A 23681-nucleotide genomic window follows, 5' to 3' on the forward strand; every position below is an offset into this window, starting at 1 on the left:
AAAACTTAATAATTTTAACTTCCAGAGGAAATAAGTGAAGTTTAAAAGTGCTGCACCGTGTTGCTAGATTCCGAGGCTATGGCATACTGGCTACAACAAAATCAAATCCACCATAACATTTTCACAGTTGTGAGTGACCCAAAAAAAAAGGAAAAGAGCAATGGGAAGCCTTTAGAGAGGACAAGTATAAAACACGTATAAACTTTGGTAAATTTAAGAGGGTTTTTATTGTTTCATATATCACCAGCAGAGGGCAGGAAAAGACTGATTTACACCTTGCACAGAGGCACGCAAAGGGAAAACCTCTTAACCTCCTATGGAGGAATGAGATTAGCGCTGTTGAATAATTTGTGACTTAGACGGGAACACAGTTTGTGGTGGAGGCGGGGGGTTGGAAGAAAAGTTGTAAATAAACCAAGGTCAGTGCAAGAGTTCAGGATATTTACTGAGAAAAAGAAATCAAGAAGTGGAGCCCAGACACAGTTTGTGTAAAAGGCAAAAGGCTGACGTATGTATGTACTTTTATGTTTTCAGGTGTGTACTTACAGGAAACATTTTGAAGACTTGGAGCCTATAGGAAGTCCAGCCTTTCTTGGCTTTATAGATCGGGAGAGGGAAGTGAACGTTTCTGGCATACTGAGAGAAGAGCAGCACCAAGAAGATAGTCCTGCAGATGTGAAAAAAAAAATCCTCCTGAGTTTGGTGGATCAAAGTCAGAGAGTGTCTTGTTATTTTCTGTACTGTATGTTCTCCTGTGAGAGAACTAATCCTTGTATGAACTTGTACTGTTTCCTCCCGTTTACGTCTGACCAGGCCTCCAGAGGCTTCAGGGCCAATCAATTACCCTTAACTGCCTGAGAAAGAGCAAATCAGTGGCAATTACAGGCACATATCCTCTGTCCCTGTGGAGCGAGAGAAGAGGCCCTCCAGCTACAGCGTAAACAGCCGTGACACAGCAAGAACTGATGTCACACCACCTGAATCACTCATAAAGTGTATCCTTGCCCATGAGTCAGTCCTCTCTATCTGTACAGACTGTATGATCTTGTACATTTTTTTTCTTGAGTAAAAGAAGTGCTTGTAGAAACTTGTCACACCACTCAAGTGGTATTATCCACCACAGCTGTTCATCTGTATGTTCAGTTTATTCCCAGCTATTTCCCCTAAAACCACAGTCAAATGTGCTGTTGCCTTGTTGCACTACAACCCTTTGACAGAGATCCATCTGAATCATGATCTTCAGAACATAGCCAATATGGAAAGGGACGACAGAGATGTGGATTTTAGATGTACAGTTTTTTTTGCATGAGAATCTGTACTTACAGCATAGCAATGCCCCAGTGTTTTCCAGCCCTCTCCCCTGCAGCCTGGAAACCACTCAGGCCGATGAGAGCTACAGTGGGGGTGATGGTCAGAGGTCCGATGTACTTCAGCAGAATCCCAGGCAGACCCAGAGCTCCGATACACACTTCGACCAGGGAGGACACGATGATAGCCCCCTGGATCTGACAGAACAAAGAAAAGAGGTTGATGAAACAAAGATGTTTTTAGAAACTATGAAAAAAAGAATGAGAGCTGCTCAACAACTCAAGTCCATGACGCACAGGTGCAGGCTCAGAGAGACACAAGATGATGTTGACTGAAGCAAGTGCGAGTAGATTTTTAATTAAACACTGAAATTAATGCTTCAATTTTCCAAAATTACACCAGGGCTTCCCACAGCATGCTGTAAAGTAGACGCTGTGCTTCATCTGAAATAAAGTGCCTCTGATATTCTTATGAACTATAACACTAGGCTGATGAAGCTTCAGGCAAAATGAGCAGTGGCACTAGATCACATGGCTACATCCACATACTTTATGAATGAGACGACTGTTAGAAGCATCCTCTACTAAGTACACTGATCATGAGACAAAATGTATCAGCACTGAATAATCACATCATAAGTAAATAAATAATAATCAAATTTATGGATCAAAAATAAAGATAAGGAATTTTGTTGGCACCGTGGTGGGAGGAGATGGGGGTCACAGAAACACCAGTGACTCAGGTTTCATGATACTTCTGAGTAATAATCCTGTTTGTCCTGCCTTCATCCGTTTTCCTGTTCTCTTCCATCACCTGCACGTTCCTCCCGCCTGCAGCCCGTCCTTGTTCCACTCAACAATTTGATTCAGTCTGATTGAATTTAGCCTCATTCACGTGTCACACCAAAAACTATTACTCAACAGGCTTACGCAAACAGAAGAGGTTAACACAAATTAACAGCTCCCGTCACACAAAACCAAACCCTGCAGCCATTTACAGACTGTGATGCTCTCATCTGGACGCATGAAAAAAAAATATCTTACAAAAATCTGTTACATAAATGAGTTAACACCCCCCACCCACATCTTATTCAACTTTACTTGTGCCAAATTTGCGTAAGGAGTTATTCAAGCTAGGTTGAATAACATCTTAGGCTAATGTTTACTTTGAATTCAGCTTCTTTTGCTCATCATTGCAAACATACTGCCTTTCCTCAAGGAAGATATGTTTCAGAACAATATTTTAATTGTCAAACATGTTTATCCAGTTTTGCTGTCTCCTGTTTTTTTAAGCTTTTGCCCCCCATTCACATCCTATCCACCTCTTATGTCTGCACAAGTTTACACTGGTCTTTTGTTGCCTCACCTCTCGTATCCTGGGATGCCAGATGTGCTCTGTGTGGAGGAGCTCTGTGCCATTCAATGCTGGAACCTCTGGTCACGGGGGAAGAAAAAAAAACAGGCAGATGAAAGATTATAAAATAAGAGAACTTAGTAAGATCACTCTGTGAATCAGAACTCTGGTCATTAATTTGGAGCACACGGATATAAAGCAACTAATCCCACTTGGGGGCGTTTAATTCACTGCTGTGTTTGATGCTGACAGCATTTGGAGTTTGGATTAAAGTAAACAAAGAAATAATAACCTACAGTTTTTATCATGACGTTATATCAGATGGGAGTGTCTGTCCTGAATGAGTCAAAATGAATGAGTGAGAGACAGAAGAAGACAGATTAGTTACCTGTACTATTACACTTCCATTTGTCCAGTGACAGAATGGCTCTGGCTGGTGCAAGGAAGGCGAAAGCGCTGGCCTGGAACAAAGGCAACCTAAATACAGGAAAAGCATTGTTTAGAAATGACGTTAACAAGTCTGAATAATCAACAGAGGAAGTGTTAAAATTTAGTAGCGAGCAAGGTGATTTTCTGTGTAGAACCACAGGGGTCAGCACTTCTATTGATATCATTATTTAATTGTAGGTAATTATTCCCATTTATTTTAATATCATTCACAGGATGGAGTATGTGAATCCTCCTGGCCTTTTTGGTAGTAAGACCAGTTGTTGTTGGCACAGATTTCCTTTCCTTCCCCATCTTCCTCCTTTTTCACTAAAACCACCCAGCACTACTTAGGCACTTAGTAAACTCATAAACATGTCGTATTTTCTGTAATGGCCATTTTATGAGCAATTAAGACAATGGCAAAACACGCTCTACTGTATGACTGACCTTTACAAATTACACCTGTAATAAGCAAGCACAAGCAATATTGTAAGATCGATTCAGAGATCAGACAGAATAAATTAACTGTATTGACGTCATATTAGTGAAAACGGCAAGGATGGAAATAAAAGGGCATGAATGAGCTGAAAAGGGGATGGAGAATGTTTATTTTTATTAAGAAAGAGGATGTGAGAAATCATTAGAAAACACTGAATCTGTACACCTGTGTGTTTCCAGTTTCACTTGTGTAATGACTTCAAACTGAATTTCAAATCATTCTTTTTCTGGTCAAAATACCTGATGACTAAAGATCCGATTGGGATTTACAGATTATTTAAAACAAAACTTGTGGTTTGGAGAAGGTATGACTTCATTAGTCGTTAACTAAAGTGGTTAACATCATCGTCTTCTTTTGTACAGCTGCTGGTTTCCAAAGCCAAATAATTTAATTATTGACAGAAAAGATACTCTTGAAATTAGTGGTCGTCTCAGAAGGCAAGAGTTAAGACACTTCAAGACAGGAAGAACAGAAAAAAAAAACTCTAAGCAGGGAACATCAGTGACTAATTTTTCTGCCCCATTAGAAATTTTGGCTGAGATACAATGAAAACATGAGAACACATGAGACAGAAGACCACCTGAGGCAGACTAAATCCACAAAAGAACTGTGGCAAGTTCTCCAAGACACTGCCTGATCAGTAGCTTGAAAAATTGTGTGCAGGCGTACTGAGAAGAACTGGTGCCATTTTGGAGGCAACATGGTGACAACATATATATAATTTGATTGTTTTTCTGTTTATAGCACTTTGTATGAAGTTAATAGATAACTAAAAACCAATCATGTGAAAAAGACACATGATCAGCCTATTTTAATGAAAATGAAAGTAGGTCCACATTGAATCCTCTCAAATACACATGTACACGCAAGTTACGTGTCTGCAGGTGGCAGCTGCCAAAAACAAGCAGTATAACTGCAGTGAACACAGATGTATGCACGTACACTCTACTTGTCCTGAAAAAACATTTGTGCTTTTTCTTATCGACCTCACTTGGCACCATGACTCATCAAACCACTCCACATTTATCTCCCTCCCTCCATCTCTTTACTGCTGTGCACAGCTCCCTTTGTCTATCTGTCCTCTTCACATAATGTCTATAAATGCAACAGACTGAAGAAGTTTGCCTTAAAATTCACCACCTACTTGACCTACTGTATGCCCTATTGACCTGTCAGTAATGATTTGTAAACAATGTTGATAAATAAAAATGGAGAAGAGGAAGATTGTAGACGGGAATGATAAGACTGCAGACTTTCTGAAAAGCCGCTGCCTTACTCCACAACAACAACAAATCTGAAGACTCACTTGCTAACAGGAGCGAGGCAGGCATACATGTTACAGGGCTGTGTAAGAATTAGTTCAAGCAAATTACATGATTATTAAAATTAAATTTAACTCTACTTTTTGAAAACTCGACAGCCCTCGTACCTTCACTGCCGGTGGTAGAGCTAAAGATTAGATAAGTTTACATAGATAAAATCCATTGTTTTGTAGGTGCCAGTATTTGCAGACCAAACAATGCTGCTTTGGTTGCAATGAACTGTAAACTGTAGAGCGGCAATATCAAATGCAGAACTAATAAAGGCCTTGGTTAAGAAAAGCCCACCAGAATGGGAAGTGATCTGTACGATGTACTGGACAATATGTATATGGCCATATATTGAACTCCCTGAGATGTATTTGTTCCTTGTTTGGGCAGCAAACTAAGCAAAGCCTGAAGGGAAACAAGAGCGCTGATGCCTGGTCTAACTGTAAAGAAGAGAAAACAGGATGGGGGATTTGTCAGCAAAATGAAAGTCACAAGGAATTTTGTTATATAGACACAGTTCAAAGGCAACAAAAACGGTCACTGAGAATGAGCAAATGAAGAAGAACTGATAAAAAGGGCAAACAGATGAAATGAGTCTGAATCTGTTTGTTCTGTTTGTTTCTCTGGGGTTCCCACTGAAAGTTTCAGTAAGAAAAAAAAAAAAAAAGAAGTAGAGAGGACACTTTTGCACACTATTTTCAGTGAGGCATCAGTCAAGGCCATCGAGTTGGTGCTAAAAAGAACAGAGAGTGACTGTGCCTGTCTGGCTTAGTCAGAACGAGGTGATCTGTCTGCTGCTGCGCACTGGGAACAATAATAAGACACTGAGAATCTGCCACAGCATGATGGAAAGATTAGGCTTATTACAAAAATGGAAACAGTGAGTTCACCTCGCTGAACTGCCCCTCTTTTATGAAAGAAAAATATCACCTCATGCCAACATGACCCAGCTTTTATTAAAACACCAATCCAATAGATGGGATAATATCCACGGCAACAGGTAATGTCTCAGGTCAGCTATTATTTTATTGGTGAAGGACAGGCCTGATAAAACTCTCAGAGATGAAAATAAGACATCTTAGATTAAGAGAGTGTAATAAATGTGGGAAAAACTGGGTCAAATGAGATATTCCTGAAGTGCAAACTGGGACAGCCGAAAGAACGGACTTTCCTCTTGGTTAATAAGCATCTGACAAAGATATATCTGTGTGTTTAATCGATTATAGCTTCAGCGCATTTCACACTGCTTGCTCAGAAGTGGTGCCATAGTTGAACCACTTGTAGCTCACCCCTCTGGCATGCAGTCCAGTGCCCTGTTTCTGTCATTTCTGAAATTGCTTTCGCTGCTGTTCTGTTGTCTCAAATGAGAAAATATAATATACCTGTGGTAAGCTGACTTTCTGCTCTAACAAAAGGGAGAGTCTCAGCTGTACAGGAACAACCACGTTCACATGAACAGAATGAGGAACTGAAACTATTAACTCATCATATTCTGAGAGAAAAGAGAAGGGGCCTCGTGATTCAAACCATCCATCTGGGCCCAGATAAGTAGCAGAAAACTGGTGAATAATTAATTTATTAATTTAAGTCTTTGCTAAAACTGTTTCATTATGAGTCGATTATCTACCTAGCTACATTCTCCTGACAGCCGGAAGTTATAACTAATGTTATTGTCTACGGCAGGCGAGAAAAATATTCAAGACCTGAAATTTAAGAGTTTTAATATCTTCTAATGCCCTTTTTTTCCCAGAGGAAACTGAATTACATGTTTTTTAAGACTTTTCATGATCTACAGACAACCTGAAAGAGAGAAGGTAGTAAAATTGAAGAAGTGAAAGAACAAAATGTACAACCCAAGTGTTTGTGTGATGCCACTAATCCACTGTATGACTGGGAGTATGAGTGTGTTCAAGAAAACGTTTCCCTGTGTCCATGTGAGATAGTATTGTTTTATTTTATTTTGAGTGTGTATGTATGTACCTGCAGCCCAGTGTGGTCTGTAGAAGGGTGGTGATCCCCACACAGAAGAAGATGGTCCCTATGAGCTGACTGGTGGCCCACTGATCAAATCCAACGCACATCGCCTCAGCGAGGAGGAAAGGCACCGCGATCGTCCCACTGAAACATGTCAAGTAGTGCTGCAAAGACAAGGAGCCAGTGTCAAGAGTCAGTGCGTATGTGTATTGTTCGACTTAGCGTTACACTGACTGTAAATTCTGCACAGTACAAAAACCATAGCAACAACATTTTAAGATGTTCCCAAATTACATCTGATTACTATTTCAAACTTCTGAGGGTATGTTATGTCATTAGTGGGCACACACACACATCCCAGTTCTTCTTTAATACTGCATGGACAACGTTCTCACCACAGTCTTTCCTTGCGGAAGACTAAAATGTCAAAATTTAAATTACTTGAATTAATAAAGTAATCAAGCTTCATGATGAATAGCTAATGTTTATTTTCTTCTGTTGTCAAACTACTAATTTAAACTTTTTCTTTTACTTGCTGGTCTTTGCTAATCTGTCTTAACAGACAGGCCATTAAGTTGAATGGTATTCCTGGAACCAGACTATTCTGAGGTGCAGCATTAAGCCACAATGACACTATATGGTGTTTGATGCATTTTTGTGGCCATATGTACACTGACATTTTTTCTACATATTACAATAATAAAACTTTAAGGACTGATCACTTAGTGTTAATTACTAGAGGGAGGGACAGAGGGAGGTGACAGAGGACAATAGTCCTGTGCCAGATACAAACAAATTGTGCTCACACAGTGAGGACATTAACCCACTGAACCGCCAATTCTCTTTTTTTTTTTGTCTCTGGTGTTCAGTTGCGTAACGTATCCTGGGGATGGTTGGATGAAAAATACTGTAAAACCACATTAAAAGATATGACACAATGATTACGCATGACATGTGAAGGTGCATGTTTTTTCAGTCAACACTTTAACCACAGCTGTTAGTTAAAAAATGTACTGATGACCAATGACACACACTGTGGGTAAACCATGAAGCCGTCTATGAATATTTACCTGTAAGCCTAAGAACACACACAGGTACCAGGGTGGGGTGTCTTCAATAGTATAGATCATATCCATCCTCCTTGCGTCCATACTGTCTGTGCTGTCCAACGTCTCAGACATCGAGCTCTACACACATGGTGACACAAAAAGAAACAGGATGAAAATATGTTAATATGTTTTCTTTGTCCAGGGCACTGTCCTTTGTGTTAAGGGTCAAAATAGTGTATTCTGGAAAGAATTTATTTACGCAAAAGTCCAGGAAAATAACTGCCAGAAGACACCAAATCATGTCAAATGTTAATGTGAGAGCCTTTATGAAGGCAGCTGAATTCTAGGAATGAAAACAATGTGAGATTTAAAAAAAAAAAAAAAGAAAGAGACAGTAAGAAAAACTGTGTGAAAGAGAGCACAACACATGATTTCATTCTCCTGGCAAAGAAAAAAAAAATGCAGAGTCACAGTGACAACAAGAAAAGACCATGAGTGGAAAAAAAAAGTGAAGACTACGCAGAGACAGTTTGATGAATCAGATTTATTTCTGGTCAACATCCCATCAGCACTTTTCTGCTGCAGTTGCAGCGGAAACAAGTTTAAATATGAAAATCATGCTTGTGTCTTAATGTACCAGTAATAAAATTCCAAATAACACAATATAATATGTAAAATCTTAAGGATTACAGCTATATAGGATGTAACGGAAAGCCGAGGGAGGAAAAGGAAAGTCACTTAAACTGCCTTGTTGACTGTTATTAAACAAAATTACTGTGTGCAGCACAAGTGTAAGCCTGTAAGTGCATGAGTAAGCTTTTTTTTTTAACCATGTGATGATATGTCAGTCTGCTTAAACTGAGGTTTCTTAGATAGTAAACTACTATTTTGGGTGACTAGAAAAGTACATGACGTTTGTGTTTCATTTCTGCATGTTTTCTCTCCAGTTACCTTTTCTGCTCCTTGATTATCTTTAGTGTAGATGGCCATTAGCTCTGTGTTCTCAGTATCCTGGTCTCCACTGGCACCGCTCACTCCGTTTACCACCACCTAAACACACAAAATTTAGATTTAGATTCTTAATATTATATAAAATTATATACACATTTGTAAAAATACAAAAGAATATCTTAATTACAGTTGTACAAGAAGAAGGCAAAAAGAAAGACCAAAAAAAAGAAATGTACGGTCAAATTAAAATAAATAAATAAGATAATGACCCGTATTTGGCAGCCTAGACATGAACAGGTGTTTCTTGCAGTATGCAAACTTGCCACCTTACAAACAAATATCTTCCACAGAATATTTTCCTTTGTGCCCCCCCCCCCCAATGGATCCATGTCATGTTATTCAACAAATGGAAGGTCATTATTCAAAAACACATTTAAAAAAAAAAAATAATTATTATTATAAAGACAGAACACACTGAGGAAGATCTAAAACATTAAAAATATAATTTAAAGATGATATACTTTTGAATGCTCTGTCTGAAGGAAAAGATGCAAATAAATGCAAACATGCTTATCCCTCAACTGACACGCATATCTTTAATGTGTTGTTACAAACTGGTTTTTACAGACCAGTTCTTACTGTACAGTCCCACAATCCCTTCTGAGATAAACCCTAGGGGGAGGACAGACCTTCGAATGGACTCGTGTGTTTGCTCACATTTAAAAAACATGTAGTAAGCTGCGTCTACATGCCCAACCCACGAGATTAAACACTAAGAGGCACAGCCTCTGCAAATGTAAAAGGAATTTGTCAAATGCTGGGGATGAATGTCTAAAACCTTAGGGTTACACAGGGAGACAAACCCTCAAAGGCACAAAATAACTGCAAAGGAAGCTTTCGGCTTGTATTGTATTTCCTTCCCATTGTGTTCTACTGCTCAGCTTCAGAAAATGACACAGGAGAAGCCTTATGATTGTTCTAACAAACTGGACTGAGCTAATCTTAGTTACTAAAGGGAACCAGCAGGCTTCAGGGTCACTGTCACAGCTCTGTGGAAAGTTTTATCTTAGTTCTATGCAGTGATGGAAGCAGCGTTCACATCCTATATCAACTATTTTTTTTTATACGCTTGGGGGTATTGGAAACAGGCTGTAAATACAACACTAACATTACTAACTTATAAAGCTGACATAGTGAATGTGTTAGCAGTTGTCTATTAACATATCCAGCACCACTAGCATTTACTTGGAACCATGTTTCTGGAATAAGTTCACTGGCTTTTTAGCTCTGTTTTGATCTCCACCAACTCACGGCTAACTGCTCCACTGTGTTCATCAGCTACCTGCTAACTTTGTCAGTCGTTCTGGGCAGGTGTCATTCAGTGGGTTCAGTAAAGCTTTTTGGTTTTTTTTGGAAAGGTTGCCTGTCTATGACGCTGTTGACACTGAACCACTGCGGCCCGTGTTTTCTGCATTAATGACACAGTAAAGTCATTAGTCAGCTCCAAAAAGCTCAGTGGGGCTGCGGGGAGCTGCAGAGCCAGGTGTTTGTCACTACAAGCAGCTTCTTTCAGAATCATTATAGCCATGGTTAAAATGAAAATACCGATTACAGTCGCTTTAAGTAAAGAAAGTTTTAGTTGGCAAAATATACTTACAGTATCAAAAGTAGAAGTAATCTTTCTGCAGAGTGGCCAATTTCAGCACGAGGACAAATGTTATTAATGCAATAATGTCTAAGCAGCATGTTAATGTTGCACTTGGGCCAGGTGGTGCTGATTTTATCTGCCTTAAACATAGTTGGCTAGATTAATCCATGACAGTGCTTCCTATTTTATAAATGGAATATATGTTTTTATGTAAAATCTTAAACTGTAAAGCAGCATAAATGTAGTGGAATAAAAAGTACAATGCTTCTTTAATGAGGTGGTACGCAGCTATAAAGAAGCACAAAATCAAAATACTCAAAGTTAAAGTCCATCCATCCTTTTTTTTTTTTTTTTTTTTTTTTTTTTTTAAATCAGTTATCAAGGGTGAGATTTATAGCTGTTTTGAACAGCTTCACTATAAGGTGGACTGAAAAGCCAGCCGATGCTTAGGGGAGGAGACGTGATATCATTTTAATATGGAGATAACAGTACACATTATCAGACTGTTTCTCCACAGACGGTTGGTTCAATAAAAAGTGGCACAAACAGCTGTGTTAACAAATGAAGAAAGCCAGGGACAGAAGCACAGTCCCTGGCTCTACTCCCACCTGACTGGTCACAGTGTGACGGGGGTGTGAATGTCAAATTGTTGGTTTTGGACAGTAACAAGAAAGACACAGCCCTGCACTGCAATTTTGTTCATTGTTCAGATCACCACCCCAAGTCCATGATCACAGGTGAGGTCTGGAATGCAGATCGGCTCTTCACTAAAACGGTCTGGTACAACACCCACACTACTGCTGATGCCGCACCAATAACGCTCATGTATCTCAAACAGCTACATAAATACAGAACTCGAATAAGGTATGTAGTTAATGTCCACCACTGGACCTACGTTAAAATTATATAAGAAAGCAAAGATTTGTGACTGCACAAGTAGTTTTGTAAATAAATAGCCATTGTCATTTTGACTATTGACCTACATGAAGCACTGGCCTGGAGCCAAGCAGACAAAGGAAATGGATGGACTGAGTTCCAGCAGCATGCACTAACTGGCCATGAAGCAGACAGTTTGAGTGTGAGTGTGCGTACTCAGGCGTCCGCTCACACAAATACATTCCGAGCTAAGAGCAATGCCAAATCTGAGCGTGCGAGTCAAAGAAAGGGAGGCAGAAGGGAGGGGGGAGAAGGAAGAGGACAGTAATCATAAGGTTGCGTGCACATTGACCAAACCCTGTCTTTGTCATTTGTTCATCGTGAGCCTGCTTTAGGCATGTTCATGATGTGCCTGTCATTTGGTCTCTGTGGGAAAATCTTGCAACAGCAAAAAAAAGCCATTAAACACAGTTGTGTACCGGAATTGGGTAGAAATCTGCGCCGTGTTTTATCTCCTCTTCATATTTTCCTTCCTCGCTGCTGCCGTCCAATGACTTGGAGGTTGTATTCTTCCCCACGCCCATCCTTGTGTCTTCGATGTCCTCCTCCTCTGTCCCTCCTCTGTCTCGCTCTGGTATGAACACTGCAGATGAATCCTTCAGTCTGATCACATCGTCCAGGACTGCCTCATCTGCTTGGAAAAACAGAGACAGATAAAGAGAGAGATTAATATCTTGATTTATAACTTTAAGGGTTGTAATATGCTGACTTCACTGTGAGGGTCTGATCACATCAGAGACCCCGAGAGGCTGCTGGGCCGTACTTCTTGTTGAAGCTGTTCTAGGTTTTTTGGTTGCTCAGCAGATTATGAAAGCACGTTTGAGACACCTGTCTCTGGCAACTTGACTTGGTGGTAAACATTTCCTCAGCTGGCACAGCTAATCAATTATTGCAATAATCGATTAATCATGATATTGTTTTTCAAGCAAAATTGCAAAGAGGTAACTGGTTCTAGCTTCTCATTTGGGAGGAATCTTCAGGCTTTGGACAATTAAAAACTATCAATCTGAATACTTTACCATGGCGTTTAGAAAATCAATGGGCATTTCTTCACTGTGTGACATTTCAAAAACCAAAAAAATGTGCTTATTAATAAAGAAAATAATCAGCAGATTAATCTATAATGAAAATAATTGTTAATTCCAGACAAATTCTTGACAAATAATCAACAGATTAATTGAGAAACAATAATTTTCCTTGGGGAGAACAATTTTTATGCTATAATAATAATTCATGTTGCGAGCTGGTCAGACACAAGAAGAAAGGAGGAGGCAAAGACAGAGAGATGAGATTGTGCAAGTAGTTGTAAAGAGAGTGAAACATGGACACTGATAGAGAGGAGGAACGTAATGATCGGAGTTGAGATATGAAAAAAAGAAAAGCTGCAGACAGAGATAGTGAGTTTGTCCTTACAGGTGTGGTACTTCTGTTTGTGTTGTGTGACATGAGGACTTGAGTTATGTTGCTCCATACCATCCCTGGTTTTTGGCTGACACTAGCAAAGCTAGTTTTATTCAATTCACCACTAACTGTCAATCGCTAAATGTTTTAGAATCCAAAAATATGAGAAAGATCTCAGTGTTGAGAGTTGCCTGCCAAACCCAACAAAGAGACACAACATCATGACAGCTGTGAGCAAATTAAGTGCTACCGCATTCACTCTTCTCTGAACTGAAGCTGCTCAGAAACCTTGTAATTCATACACACAAAAGTGGAATCATACTATTTAAAAATAGCTACACTGATGGAGCACTTAATGCTAAAATAAGACTTTGAGGAGTGAACTACAAAACAAACTGAAATTAGAGATACTAACACATATTATTAGTAATATTTGTGACCATTTTAATACATTCACACTTGTGTGATGCCAGCTTTGTGTGACTGAGCTTATGTTTTTAGATATGCATTTTGATCTTGGGGCCAGTATTTGTTGAACTCTTAAGCTGTTTGCTGAATGTGAGAAATAAATCACATTTATCTAGTGATTCTTCCTACTTATGATAAAATGTAAAAGTCGCTTTTAAATCATATAATAAAGAATATTTAGTACTACATTGAGAACTGCAGACAGAGAAAATGCTTTGTGTCTGTAAATAAAATTGATGCCAGAAAGCAGAGTAACATCCTATCAAGGGGTCAAATGCAAATAGTAGACTATGAACTATTCTTTTCAGTTATTAACATCAGAGAGGAAACAAAGGCTTGCTCAGCTCAGACTTCAGGAGTTCGGAAACTTCATTTGATTAACAATTTTTATTCAAAAGTTTGTGAGCCAGAGTAAAAGCGAAGGATTTTTACTTTTTTCTGTCTCTCAAGTCTATTTTTTTTTTTCTTTTAACATTTGAATAAATACAGGCTCAGGTTTCTCTTGTAAAAGACATCTTGATCTATGAGACTTCCTGATTAAATAAAGCTGAACTTACCAACTAATCTCTGACAAAAAATAAATAAATAAAATAAAATAAAATAAAATACAGAATGGTTTGGTGAAGAATATGTGAAAAGAAATATTTTCTATACGACAATTAATTAATAAAACTGCAAGCATGTTCACACTACGTTTTCTCATTTCAAAATTACAGCACTTTGGTCTCTGAACAACATCCTCTCATTGAGAGAGAGAGAGAGAGAGAGAGAGAGAGAGAGAGAGAGAGAGAGAGAGAGAGAGAGAGAGAGAGAGAGAGAGAGAGCTGCATTAGTCAGCTAATGAACCATGTTCTACTGTAAATGAAATTGCATCATCACACGAATACCGTACTAACACTGACCAAATTATCACAAATGGCCAGTTTGAGTCCAGCTGGAGAATTTTGTGGAATCATGTCCATCTCTCCTCCCCTTACCTGTCAGCTCTCTAATGTCCACTAACTATAAAAGGCAATGAAAATATCCTCCAAAATACTTCATACAAAGAAATATGGCAATTATATATATTTCTCAAACTGTTAAACCCTAAAAGGAGTAAATGCAGATGTCTTTACCAAAACCACTGCCTGTACCATAAATCTATCGTGTACCCTGTATGTCAGTAACAGATGTTAACTGTCTAACCAACAGATGCCTACCTGGCATCACCAATATGGTGCTTTGTCACCACCCTTCTTCTATGGCACATTCCCTTTACACAGTTTTTAAAAACTTGACCCCAAAATAAAATATAATTTCCCATCCAGCCAGTCCCCCTGCTTGCAGTGTAAAATGTTGGGATAGGTGTAATACCTAGTTGAAACATCCCATCACTCTTGTCAAGCTGGGCGGCTGGGAGCATCTGTGTGGAAGGGGCAAGAGAGAGGGAAAGGAGGAGGAGGTAGAAGAATAAGAAGAAGAAGATGAGAGGAAAGAAGAAGAAGAGAAGGGGGAGGAGGCAGAGAGGAGAGAGGCAGAAGGGTAAAGGATAAGGAGGGAGGTGAGACATAAGTTAATTTGACAGACAGCATTTAATCACAAGCAAAAGTTATTAGTGTGATCTATATGGTGCATGTAATTTTAGGTATAAAGAGACATAATAAAGCCAGTCCCTCTCACACGTGCCAGTTATGATTAACATGCTAGTATCTGAATAGTAATAAGTCTTTAAAAAAGTTTGGAATTCAGTTTGGTGTCGAGGATGTTGAAGGAACTTGGTACGATGAAACAGCAAATAACTAAAATACCTAAAAAGATAAATCACTTATCAAAAAGTGATTCAGTGAAGGATTATTACAAACTACTACTATGATTATTGTTACCAGTATTAATTATTGTTTGCTTTTGAATTTATGGCCAAAACAAGACGGTCTACATAATATGATAAAAACGTAGGGTTGCTGACAACCTGTCACATTGGCTGAATGCACATTTGTCTGAACCCATCTGACTTCTTTTTAAAGATTTTGTTCCCTAATGATAGAATTTGGCAAGTGCAACGTTATCAAAATGATGGTCAGCAAATGATTCTTTTCATTATCAATGAAATCCTTTTCACAGATCATAAACCATTTCCTGGCTTCAGTGCTGCCCAGTCTGTGGCTCTCACAGTATTGTGAGTCAGTTGTGAGATGGGGGATGTGACAGAAAGTATCCCAGCAGCCTCTGGGTGACTTAAGGTCTGATGAGGCATGTGCTAACACTAGAAGAGCCATGCCACTGTAGCATGACATCCTCAAAATGCCTGTTTCCACTGTCGCCCAGGAGACAAAACCACTCTCCTCATCTCATCCCTGTGTTTTCTGTCTGTTGGCGTTGACTGGGAATCAGTCCACACACACACACACACACACACACACACACACACACACACACACACACACACACACACACACACACACACACACACACACACACACACACACACACACACACACACACACACACACACACACACACACACCAGACAACCACGAGAAAACAAGAGAGACAGGAAACTGGAGCGAGAGGACTGAAAGTGACTTCATGTGATTATGTAAGAGAAGAAATCTGCAGTTCATAAACATAACTTTTCACATTACGTTAAATGCAACGTAAAACAGATAAATGCAGGAAAAACGTGCGAGAAACCACTGGAGACAGCAAAAGAAAACAAGAAAATGGAAGATGGCCGAGAAAAAGACGAGAGCAAGGAGCAACAAAGACAACTGCGGTGGTAATTTTAACTCATCCTAGAATACACAGGCTAGTGGATAGACCTGGATCTATAACCATGGTAACATGATCTGTGGATCCTGTGCAGGCTTGTGCTGTGTTGTGTGTGGGCCTTCACACCAGATGTTTGAGTTGGCGGTTTCATCTCTAGCGTTAAATTTGTGTGAGCCTGCATTCATGTGTGTATCATCTCCATCCCCTCCAGATGTTAGTCTGTAGTTCAGTCATACAGTCTGGACTATGTTAAGCCTGCAGCAGGATTAGAGTGATGTGCCGTGTGAGTACTGGCTTCAGCACAGAGTCCTTAACAAATAACCATCTGGGGTCATGAAAACTTTTATTTTCTTCACCACAATGTCCGGTACAATGCCTGCGTTACTGCTGACGCTGTACCAACCCGCCTGTCAATGTCACACACACTCATGAACAAGAGATACTTCCTTTTTTTCAGATCGCCAGTGGAACTAAGAAAATGCAAAGTTTCAGTCATAGACCATTGTCAAGGATCAAATTTACATTACGAACCTACATGTTAATACTAAAACTGAAACTAACAATTATTCTCATTATCAATTAACCTGCTAGTTATATTCAATTAATTGTTTAAAACCACTGAAACAAGTAACGGAAGAAAAATATTTATCAACTATTTATCAAATAATCATTTCAGCTCTAGGAGTCAAATCACAAATGTACAAAACACATCCATAAAAGTCCACAAAGTAGAACCTGGTACACCTGTCAAAACTGGCAGTGATCCTGCGTCATGATCGCAGCCTGCTCTCATCTCATCAACTTGGAAGACTATAGTCTTTCCCACTTTTCATTATTTATTCAGTTTGTTAGTGAGCCTTATACAGTGTATGGATTTCAAGGTTTGAGTCTCAGTTACAGTACGAATCAAAACTCAGTACTCCCCAGTCCAATATCACTAAAACTTAAAATGATCCAGAATTGTACAATCTAACAATAAATCTTTAATGTTGCTCTAGGGTCTAAGTTTGCTTTAAGCCAATCCATTTGGGGATTTGTTCAAACAGGCGCTCAGACCAAAATTAGTGCCTAAGTTTACACTTAACACTAAAGACTGAAGTGACTTCCTACTTATGGTGGAAAAAAAAAAACTGTTTGTGCGTTTGTGCATTAAGCAAAAGGAGAACACTGTTATACCCAGTTTGCACGCAAAAAGCCTCAAACAGCTGAAACCAATCTGGCTTCTTTGGTTTCTGTTTTATAATGTTTTACTATAAGCTATTTAAAGAAGTTACAAAAATAACTTTACGATGGAAAACGATGGATGAAAAAAAAAAGGCTATGAATGAAAAGCCATATTTATTACAAAATACCTCAGACAAAAACAAATCCACATGCTCCGGATGTTTTGGTGCCAAGTTATCTGTGGTATGCCATAGTTAGAATTTCCATAGCTGTATGGGCCAGAGGAGCTATAACAACCTGAGCTCACAACACGGCTAATGACCCCAGCCCAGTAAATAAAAAGCAGGTTTGTTTACTCACGCAAAATTTTGAAGAAGCAAAATTAAGTTGATTCAACACAATAATGAATGACATGAACATTATTTACTTTGTGTACATGTGTACATTCAAGCCAGTGAGGAATATACATTAATTTAGCAATGTCAACACGCTGACAGCTATTTTCAGTCAGTAAAAGGCCACAAGCCATAACAGTAAAACTTATGTTCCACTTGTTTAAGATATTAACACTGCAAATTCACCAGTGATTAAAAAAAAAACCCAAACAGATCCCGAGATATACCAAATACAAAATGCTTATCTCTGAACTGGCACAATCTGCAATAAATCTTGATTGTCACATTCAGTTTGTCCAATAGTGAGTCCTGGCAGAAGTTTATGTGTGATGCATAAAAACATCCTCTCTCCTTGTGACTTTGAACAAGCTCCTTGAACGTTTCATTAGTGAAAAATACATCCACAGCCTGGTATGTATAAATTGGTCAGCCTTTCAAGTTAAACTAAAACTTAAATCAACTTGTGAATCAAACATCAGAGTGATTTCACAATTGCTGTGAAAGAATTTTAAATCAAGAGTTAAAGAAGATATAAATCAAAGGAAAGAAACGGAAATGATGTTAAAGCATGTACGCCTGCAGCTCTGCTCCTGTGTGACAGCAGCTGACACTTTACATGACAGGGTACACGTGAGGTTTCATCTTTCACCATGAGGGGCGAGGGAGAGGGAGATTGTAAAACTGCAAGGTCATGTTTACATTGGTCAACTTCCTGTCAGTGGAGCAGAGGTGAATGGAGATAAGAGAGTTTGTCTCAATAGCACAGCCACTGGGACAGAAGCCTGTCAAAGTAATAAGAATTATACAACTGCAACAGCTTTATGCTAAAAACAAGGAATAAAATGTAATGAATCAGTATTTGTTTTGTCTGATCCATGCTCCAAGCCCAAATCAAAACCCAGATATAAGAACGGAGAAAACACATTTCATAAGCTGAAACCATCAAATGCAATTATTAATTTAAATAATTAATAAAACATTCTCACAATTGTTGATTAATTTATAGTTCAGACTGCTCCAACTACAACATAGTATGACAGTGAAAGTCTCTTTGGTTTTTTAAAAATTGAGAATGCTAGTTAACAAGGCTTTTAATGACAAACAAATCTAGTAAACAGAAGTTAAGGGCTGGTTATGTATGTCCACCTTTTAAACCTGCTTTACTCAAACTGTTTCTGGTATTTTGTTTTATTTTGCTTTATTGTGTTTAATTGTGTTTTATGTGTATGTATTAGAACTCTTCAACTATGTCTTAACAAGTTTATTTTCTTAGGATTTTTTTAAAAATCTTCATTACTACTGTTACTTTTTAATTAAAGTTCTCTTTTTGGTTGAAATCTGAATTTTAGACTTCCTCCACTGTGAATTAGTGAGGGCAGCAGGTTCCTAAAAGATCTGAGGGCCTTCTCTGACTTTGGTCAATGGTTTGGTCTGAACTGCACTGTACTGGTTTTATCTGCACAGCTTCTCAGTTTGAGCCCAGGTCATGTCCACTATCATGGACATTTCATGGATTTCAGCATCTGTGACACAAGTTTCTGAAGGGACTTTCAGAGGCACTGAGTTTGGGTTTTCTCCATCTGCACACCGTCTAAAAGAGAAGAGAAACTAAATAATGAAATCACCTGGTTAGGTTTGTGGCTGGAAGAAAATCCTACAGACACTTGACTCTTCATGTCACATGGCCACCTATTTCTGGTCTGATCTGGTCCGATGGTTACATAGGTTCCTATGCAGCTCAGCCCAATAAAACAAAAGTAAAGGTGGCTCTGATTCCAGCATTTTGTTTGAACTTTATTTTCATCCATATTCCATTACTCAGAATTTACCGCAGTTCTGATTTCTAATTCATTTACTGCTGATGTGGTCTTTTGTAATATTTAGGTTTTGCACCATTAATTTTTTGGAATTATCAACACTTTTTCCTGGACTTCTGACTAGTTTAAGTGTGTATTGTAAATTTCAGCCTCCCTCACCCAATCATGACTTAAGAACAAGCCTAAGAGTCTACAGACTTGCATATAGCTCTGTGAAGGTGCAAACAGTGGTGCTTTGAGCTAAATTCTAATGTCAGCATGCTAACATGGTCACAGTGACAATGCTACCACTGAATACTTTTTGAGACATTTCATTCTGGACCATAGACAGAAGTGAGACGAAAGGCTTGAAGGAAGTAATTGGTACATTATACATCACCAATAAGTTTCTCCATACTCCGAGACATTTAGTCAACTTCCAGATAAAAATTAACTTACACTTTTTTTTTTATTAAACACTTGGCAGGCCTAAGCCCAAAATAACCCTCCTTTCTTTAGTACTTTACAGTTCGACAGCAGGAGGACTCCCTTGCTGTGCTGTACAAACACATTACAGAAACCAAAGCAGCAGGAAAGACTGTTACATTTAGATGTTCAGCCTTCAACCGTATTTCTATCCCTTTCTCAAAGCAACACCTACATCCACACAGCATGCCATCAGCAGCATATGAATGGGTGTTGATGGATAGGTAAGTTTCTCATATTTGTTCCCTGTAGACTGTACTGTAACTGTATACTTCTCTTATAGGTTGCTCTTCCACAGAGCCTCGAGCATTTTTTCCCATCACACAGAACCCCAGAAGGGATATTTAAGACTGACGTTATCCATTGTTGCTTGAAGTTCTTGATGAAATTCTTTAAGTCGATCCGAGGCAGATTCCTGCTGTTGCTCTCAGTGGGAAAACTACTTTCATTTGCTTGTACAGTAACTGTGGAGACAGATTACCTTCATTCATACCCTTAACATTTTCATAATGGTCTGTTACAGAAAAAAAAATGCCTAACCTGAGACATTAAAGCAGTCGCTAACTGTTTTTACAGCAAACAAAGTTACTGAGTTACATTAAAAGTGGGTCCTCACAGAGTAAATGTTGTGATTGTCCTCCATTACAACACTGAAACAGGTCAGAGCCGTGGCTGTGCAATGTGACACATTTAAAACAAAAAATGAGCAAACTGGGTTATGGTTTAACGGTTCACTGATGTCCATTATGTGTCAGTACTATGGAGGTAAGATACTACACTAATGTCGCAAAACTGCAACTTCAGTTGAAGCACTGCCAGGGTTACAACTAACAATTATTTTAATTATCGATTAATCTTCCCATTATTTTTTCACACATTTGCCTGTAAAATGTCAGAAAACACCTAAAGTATCACATTTTTTCTGGCCCACAGTCCAAAATCTGAAGATTAACAATTACTTAAAATAGAGAAAAGCAGAAAATCCTCACATTGGAGAAGCTGCAACCATGTTTGATATTTTTAATAGAAAAATGACTTGAACAAGTAAAAAAAATATTAAAATAGTTATTTTCTGGAGATTGACTAATTGTTGCAGCTCTACACATGGCAGATTCAGGTTAGATTTGGGCCAAAAATATAAATATTACAACTAAACAGGTTTTTAAAAGGCTGTACCTAACAACTGTTTTTAATTTATTTCTTTTTAGCATTTTTGTTTTAGCTGCAGAGTAATATTTTTTGTCAGTCAACTAATCAGTTAATTAACTTATTGTTTCAAGTCTAATGTTTCTTCATGCTTTCAAAGATAAACCCAACTCTGCAGTAGAATCACCGCAAACACATATTGAAGACAAAATTTTCTGCTTCGAATGGGAGGGAGCTCTAAGTGTTTCAGTGTAACAGGGGACAGGACAGACAAAATAAATACAAGGGCTCAGAGAGATAAGAAGACACTCTGCTGAGGAGCGATATGAAGACTGTTCACAGGCAGAGCAAGGAGAAGATAAAATCAAGGACTGAGACCTAGAACAAGTTCTTCAATGTGCATCAAGGTCACATATCTGCACATGTAAAGCATTATTAGCCTGTACAAAGAAGGCGACCAGCAAGCACTGAATGGTGGGTAAGCCAGCTTTAACAGAACAATAGACTTTAATGTGTGAAAGGAACACAGAACAAGTAAGGAGTCAATTTACGGTATTTCCACAGTGATCAAGGGAACATGATTCATGTCTGAAGAGTGAATGGAACATGCCTGCAGGAACAAGTTTGTGAGGCTGAACCGGTTAGTTGGTTTACAGAAAATTTATTATTTTGATCATTTAATTATTTCAGTTGTTTTTTTTTTTTAATTTAAGATCTTCACTGATCCCAGCTTCTAAAATTTGAGAATTTTATGGTATTCAATTAAATATCTTTGGGTAATGGGTGGTTGATTAGACAAACTAGGAATTTAAGCATGTACCCCTTGTCCCATGCAAAGTTGCAATAGGCAGTTTTCACTTTCTACAGAAAAACTATTTAATCAAAAGAAAATAATCGTTAGCTCCCTCGAATGGGAGAATAAAAAGTTTTCACTTAAAAACTTTGGAAAAAAAAAACAGACATGGAATGTCTTGAAAACAATTGTGGTTGTCCTTGTTGTCACTGTTTTAAAAATATGATAGATTAATATGAGTACAGACCACAGATGGACCACTTCCAGTAGAATGGGAACAATAGGTAAATCAATTAGTGATGCTCTTTAGTCTACTGCTACCAGTACATTCATCATCTGTCATGCTGCTGATTAAATTTGTATGAAACTATGATGTGGGTCACTGCTCTGTTCCAGTATTTTTAAAACCCGCACTGATCGGCCTGAGGAAACATCACTGCCTGTAAAGGTTTAATAAAATCTGGGTGATTTATTTATTTTTTGTAAAGAATGCTACATCCTGGCATTTATTCAACATTGCTGCCCCCCTCACACAGGGGGGTATAAAAGGCCTTAGTTGTATATTACATTAGACAATACTCATACATACATACATACATACATAACACTTTTCTTGGAAGTAGGGCTGCAGCTGTGCATTATTTTCACTGTTGATTCATCTGCATTCATTTGATAAAACAATTCATTGCTTAGTCTGACTATTTTTAGTTTCAGGTCTTCTTGCAATCTGCACCACAGCATTTTGTAAAAATGATGTGACAATATATTCAACATTTAATTCATCTAAAAGTTGATAGACAATACCATATTAGAAAAAGTGGGGTTAATCTTATATTCAAGGACTTGACAGTAACATGTCAGTCCTACGGTGAGGGCTGCACTATGGGTGGTCTGTGGCTTTAATGTTGCCAAGCAAGTGTCTTCTAGTCTGTCTAATGTGTCTTTCAGAGCCAGTCAGCCCAGAAAGTGTTTTGTTAGCACACTTTAACCTGAAGAAGTTTTTTTTAAAGGCTTGTGTAAAGTGTTTTGCTGCCTCAGAGGAAATAAATTCATGGCGACTGAAAGAGTCTCCCAATGTCCTTACAGAAGAAAACTACCAGGGATGATGAGCTCAAAACAGACAGTCCAAAAAATGCTAACTACAAGATAAAGTAATTCTGACTGCTTCAAAGAGTCTGACATGAGATAATATGAGTGTATGTGACTGATAGACAAACTACACAAATGTGGGATTGATGTAATTCTTTTATGGTGCTAAGATATTTCATTTTTCCCCTTCACAAGACAAAGAGTCTCAAGTATGAGGATATTCTCCTCCTTAGATTAAAAATATCTCAAGGAAATGTTCCTAACAGGACTGCTGTGCCAGGAAACAGGTGCTGGAGAAGTCATCTTATGTCAGTATCATTTTGAGCTATTGCTTATGTTTCCTTCGGGTGCTCTGACTTTGTCCCTGTGTGATGTGCATTACTGTCACCTGTTTATATAAGTATAGGTACATGAGCTCAACAAATACCTGACAATGTGCTTCAGCACTCAAGCTATGTAATGGCTGTTTAAGTCACACTCAGCTGTCATTTATATTATGGAGAGATACATACACACACACACATAAAAACATTCACACAAACCTGTGTTTGTGTCCTAACAACAGCAGAGCAGGAACTATATAAAACCAAAAGGAAACATTCAGAAGCTTAAAAACACTCAGTTCAATCTATAGAAGAACAAACACCAGCATCTGCACCAAAACATGATAAGCTGCGGTCGCCAATAACTCAATAAGCAGCCCCAATGGCTGCTTCCTTCCCCCCCTCCCGTCACTCA

The 23681-nt window shown here is 38.5% G+C and overlaps 1 protein-coding gene across 3 annotated transcripts in view; it reads right to left on the bottom strand.

Moving 5' to 3' along the window:
• slc23a2 (solute carrier family 23 member 2) overlaps positions 1–23681 on the bottom strand; it is a 36200-nt gene that overhangs the window by 7585 nt on the left and 4934 nt on the right. The window contains exons 2-10 of one of the 3 annotated variants that reach the window (XM_041042004.1): positions 14680–14728; positions 11877–12091; positions 8874–8972; positions 7944–8060; positions 6880–7037; positions 3050–3138; positions 2674–2741; positions 1324–1505; positions 547–667 (exon numbers count right to left, since the gene is read on the bottom strand). In XM_041042004.1, coding sequence (XP_040897938.1) covers positions 547–667; positions 1324–1505; positions 2674–2741; positions 3050–3138; positions 6880–7037; positions 7944–8060; positions 8874–8972; positions 11877–12091; positions 14680–14728 — 1098 coding nt within the window. The remainder of the gene's footprint in view (positions 1–546; positions 668–1323; positions 1506–2673; positions 2742–3049; positions 3139–6879; positions 7038–7943; positions 8061–8873; positions 8973–11876; positions 12092–14679; positions 14729–23681) is intronic. The other 2 variants (XM_041042005.1, XM_041042007.1) reach the window with 2 other exon arrangements.

This window comes from Toxotes jaculatrix, chromosome 7 (genome assembly GCF_017976425.1).
Source record: "Toxotes jaculatrix isolate fToxJac2 chromosome 7, fToxJac2.pri, whole genome shotgun sequence".
NCBI classification, from domain to species: Eukaryota; Metazoa; Chordata; class Actinopteri; family Toxotidae; genus Toxotes; species Toxotes jaculatrix.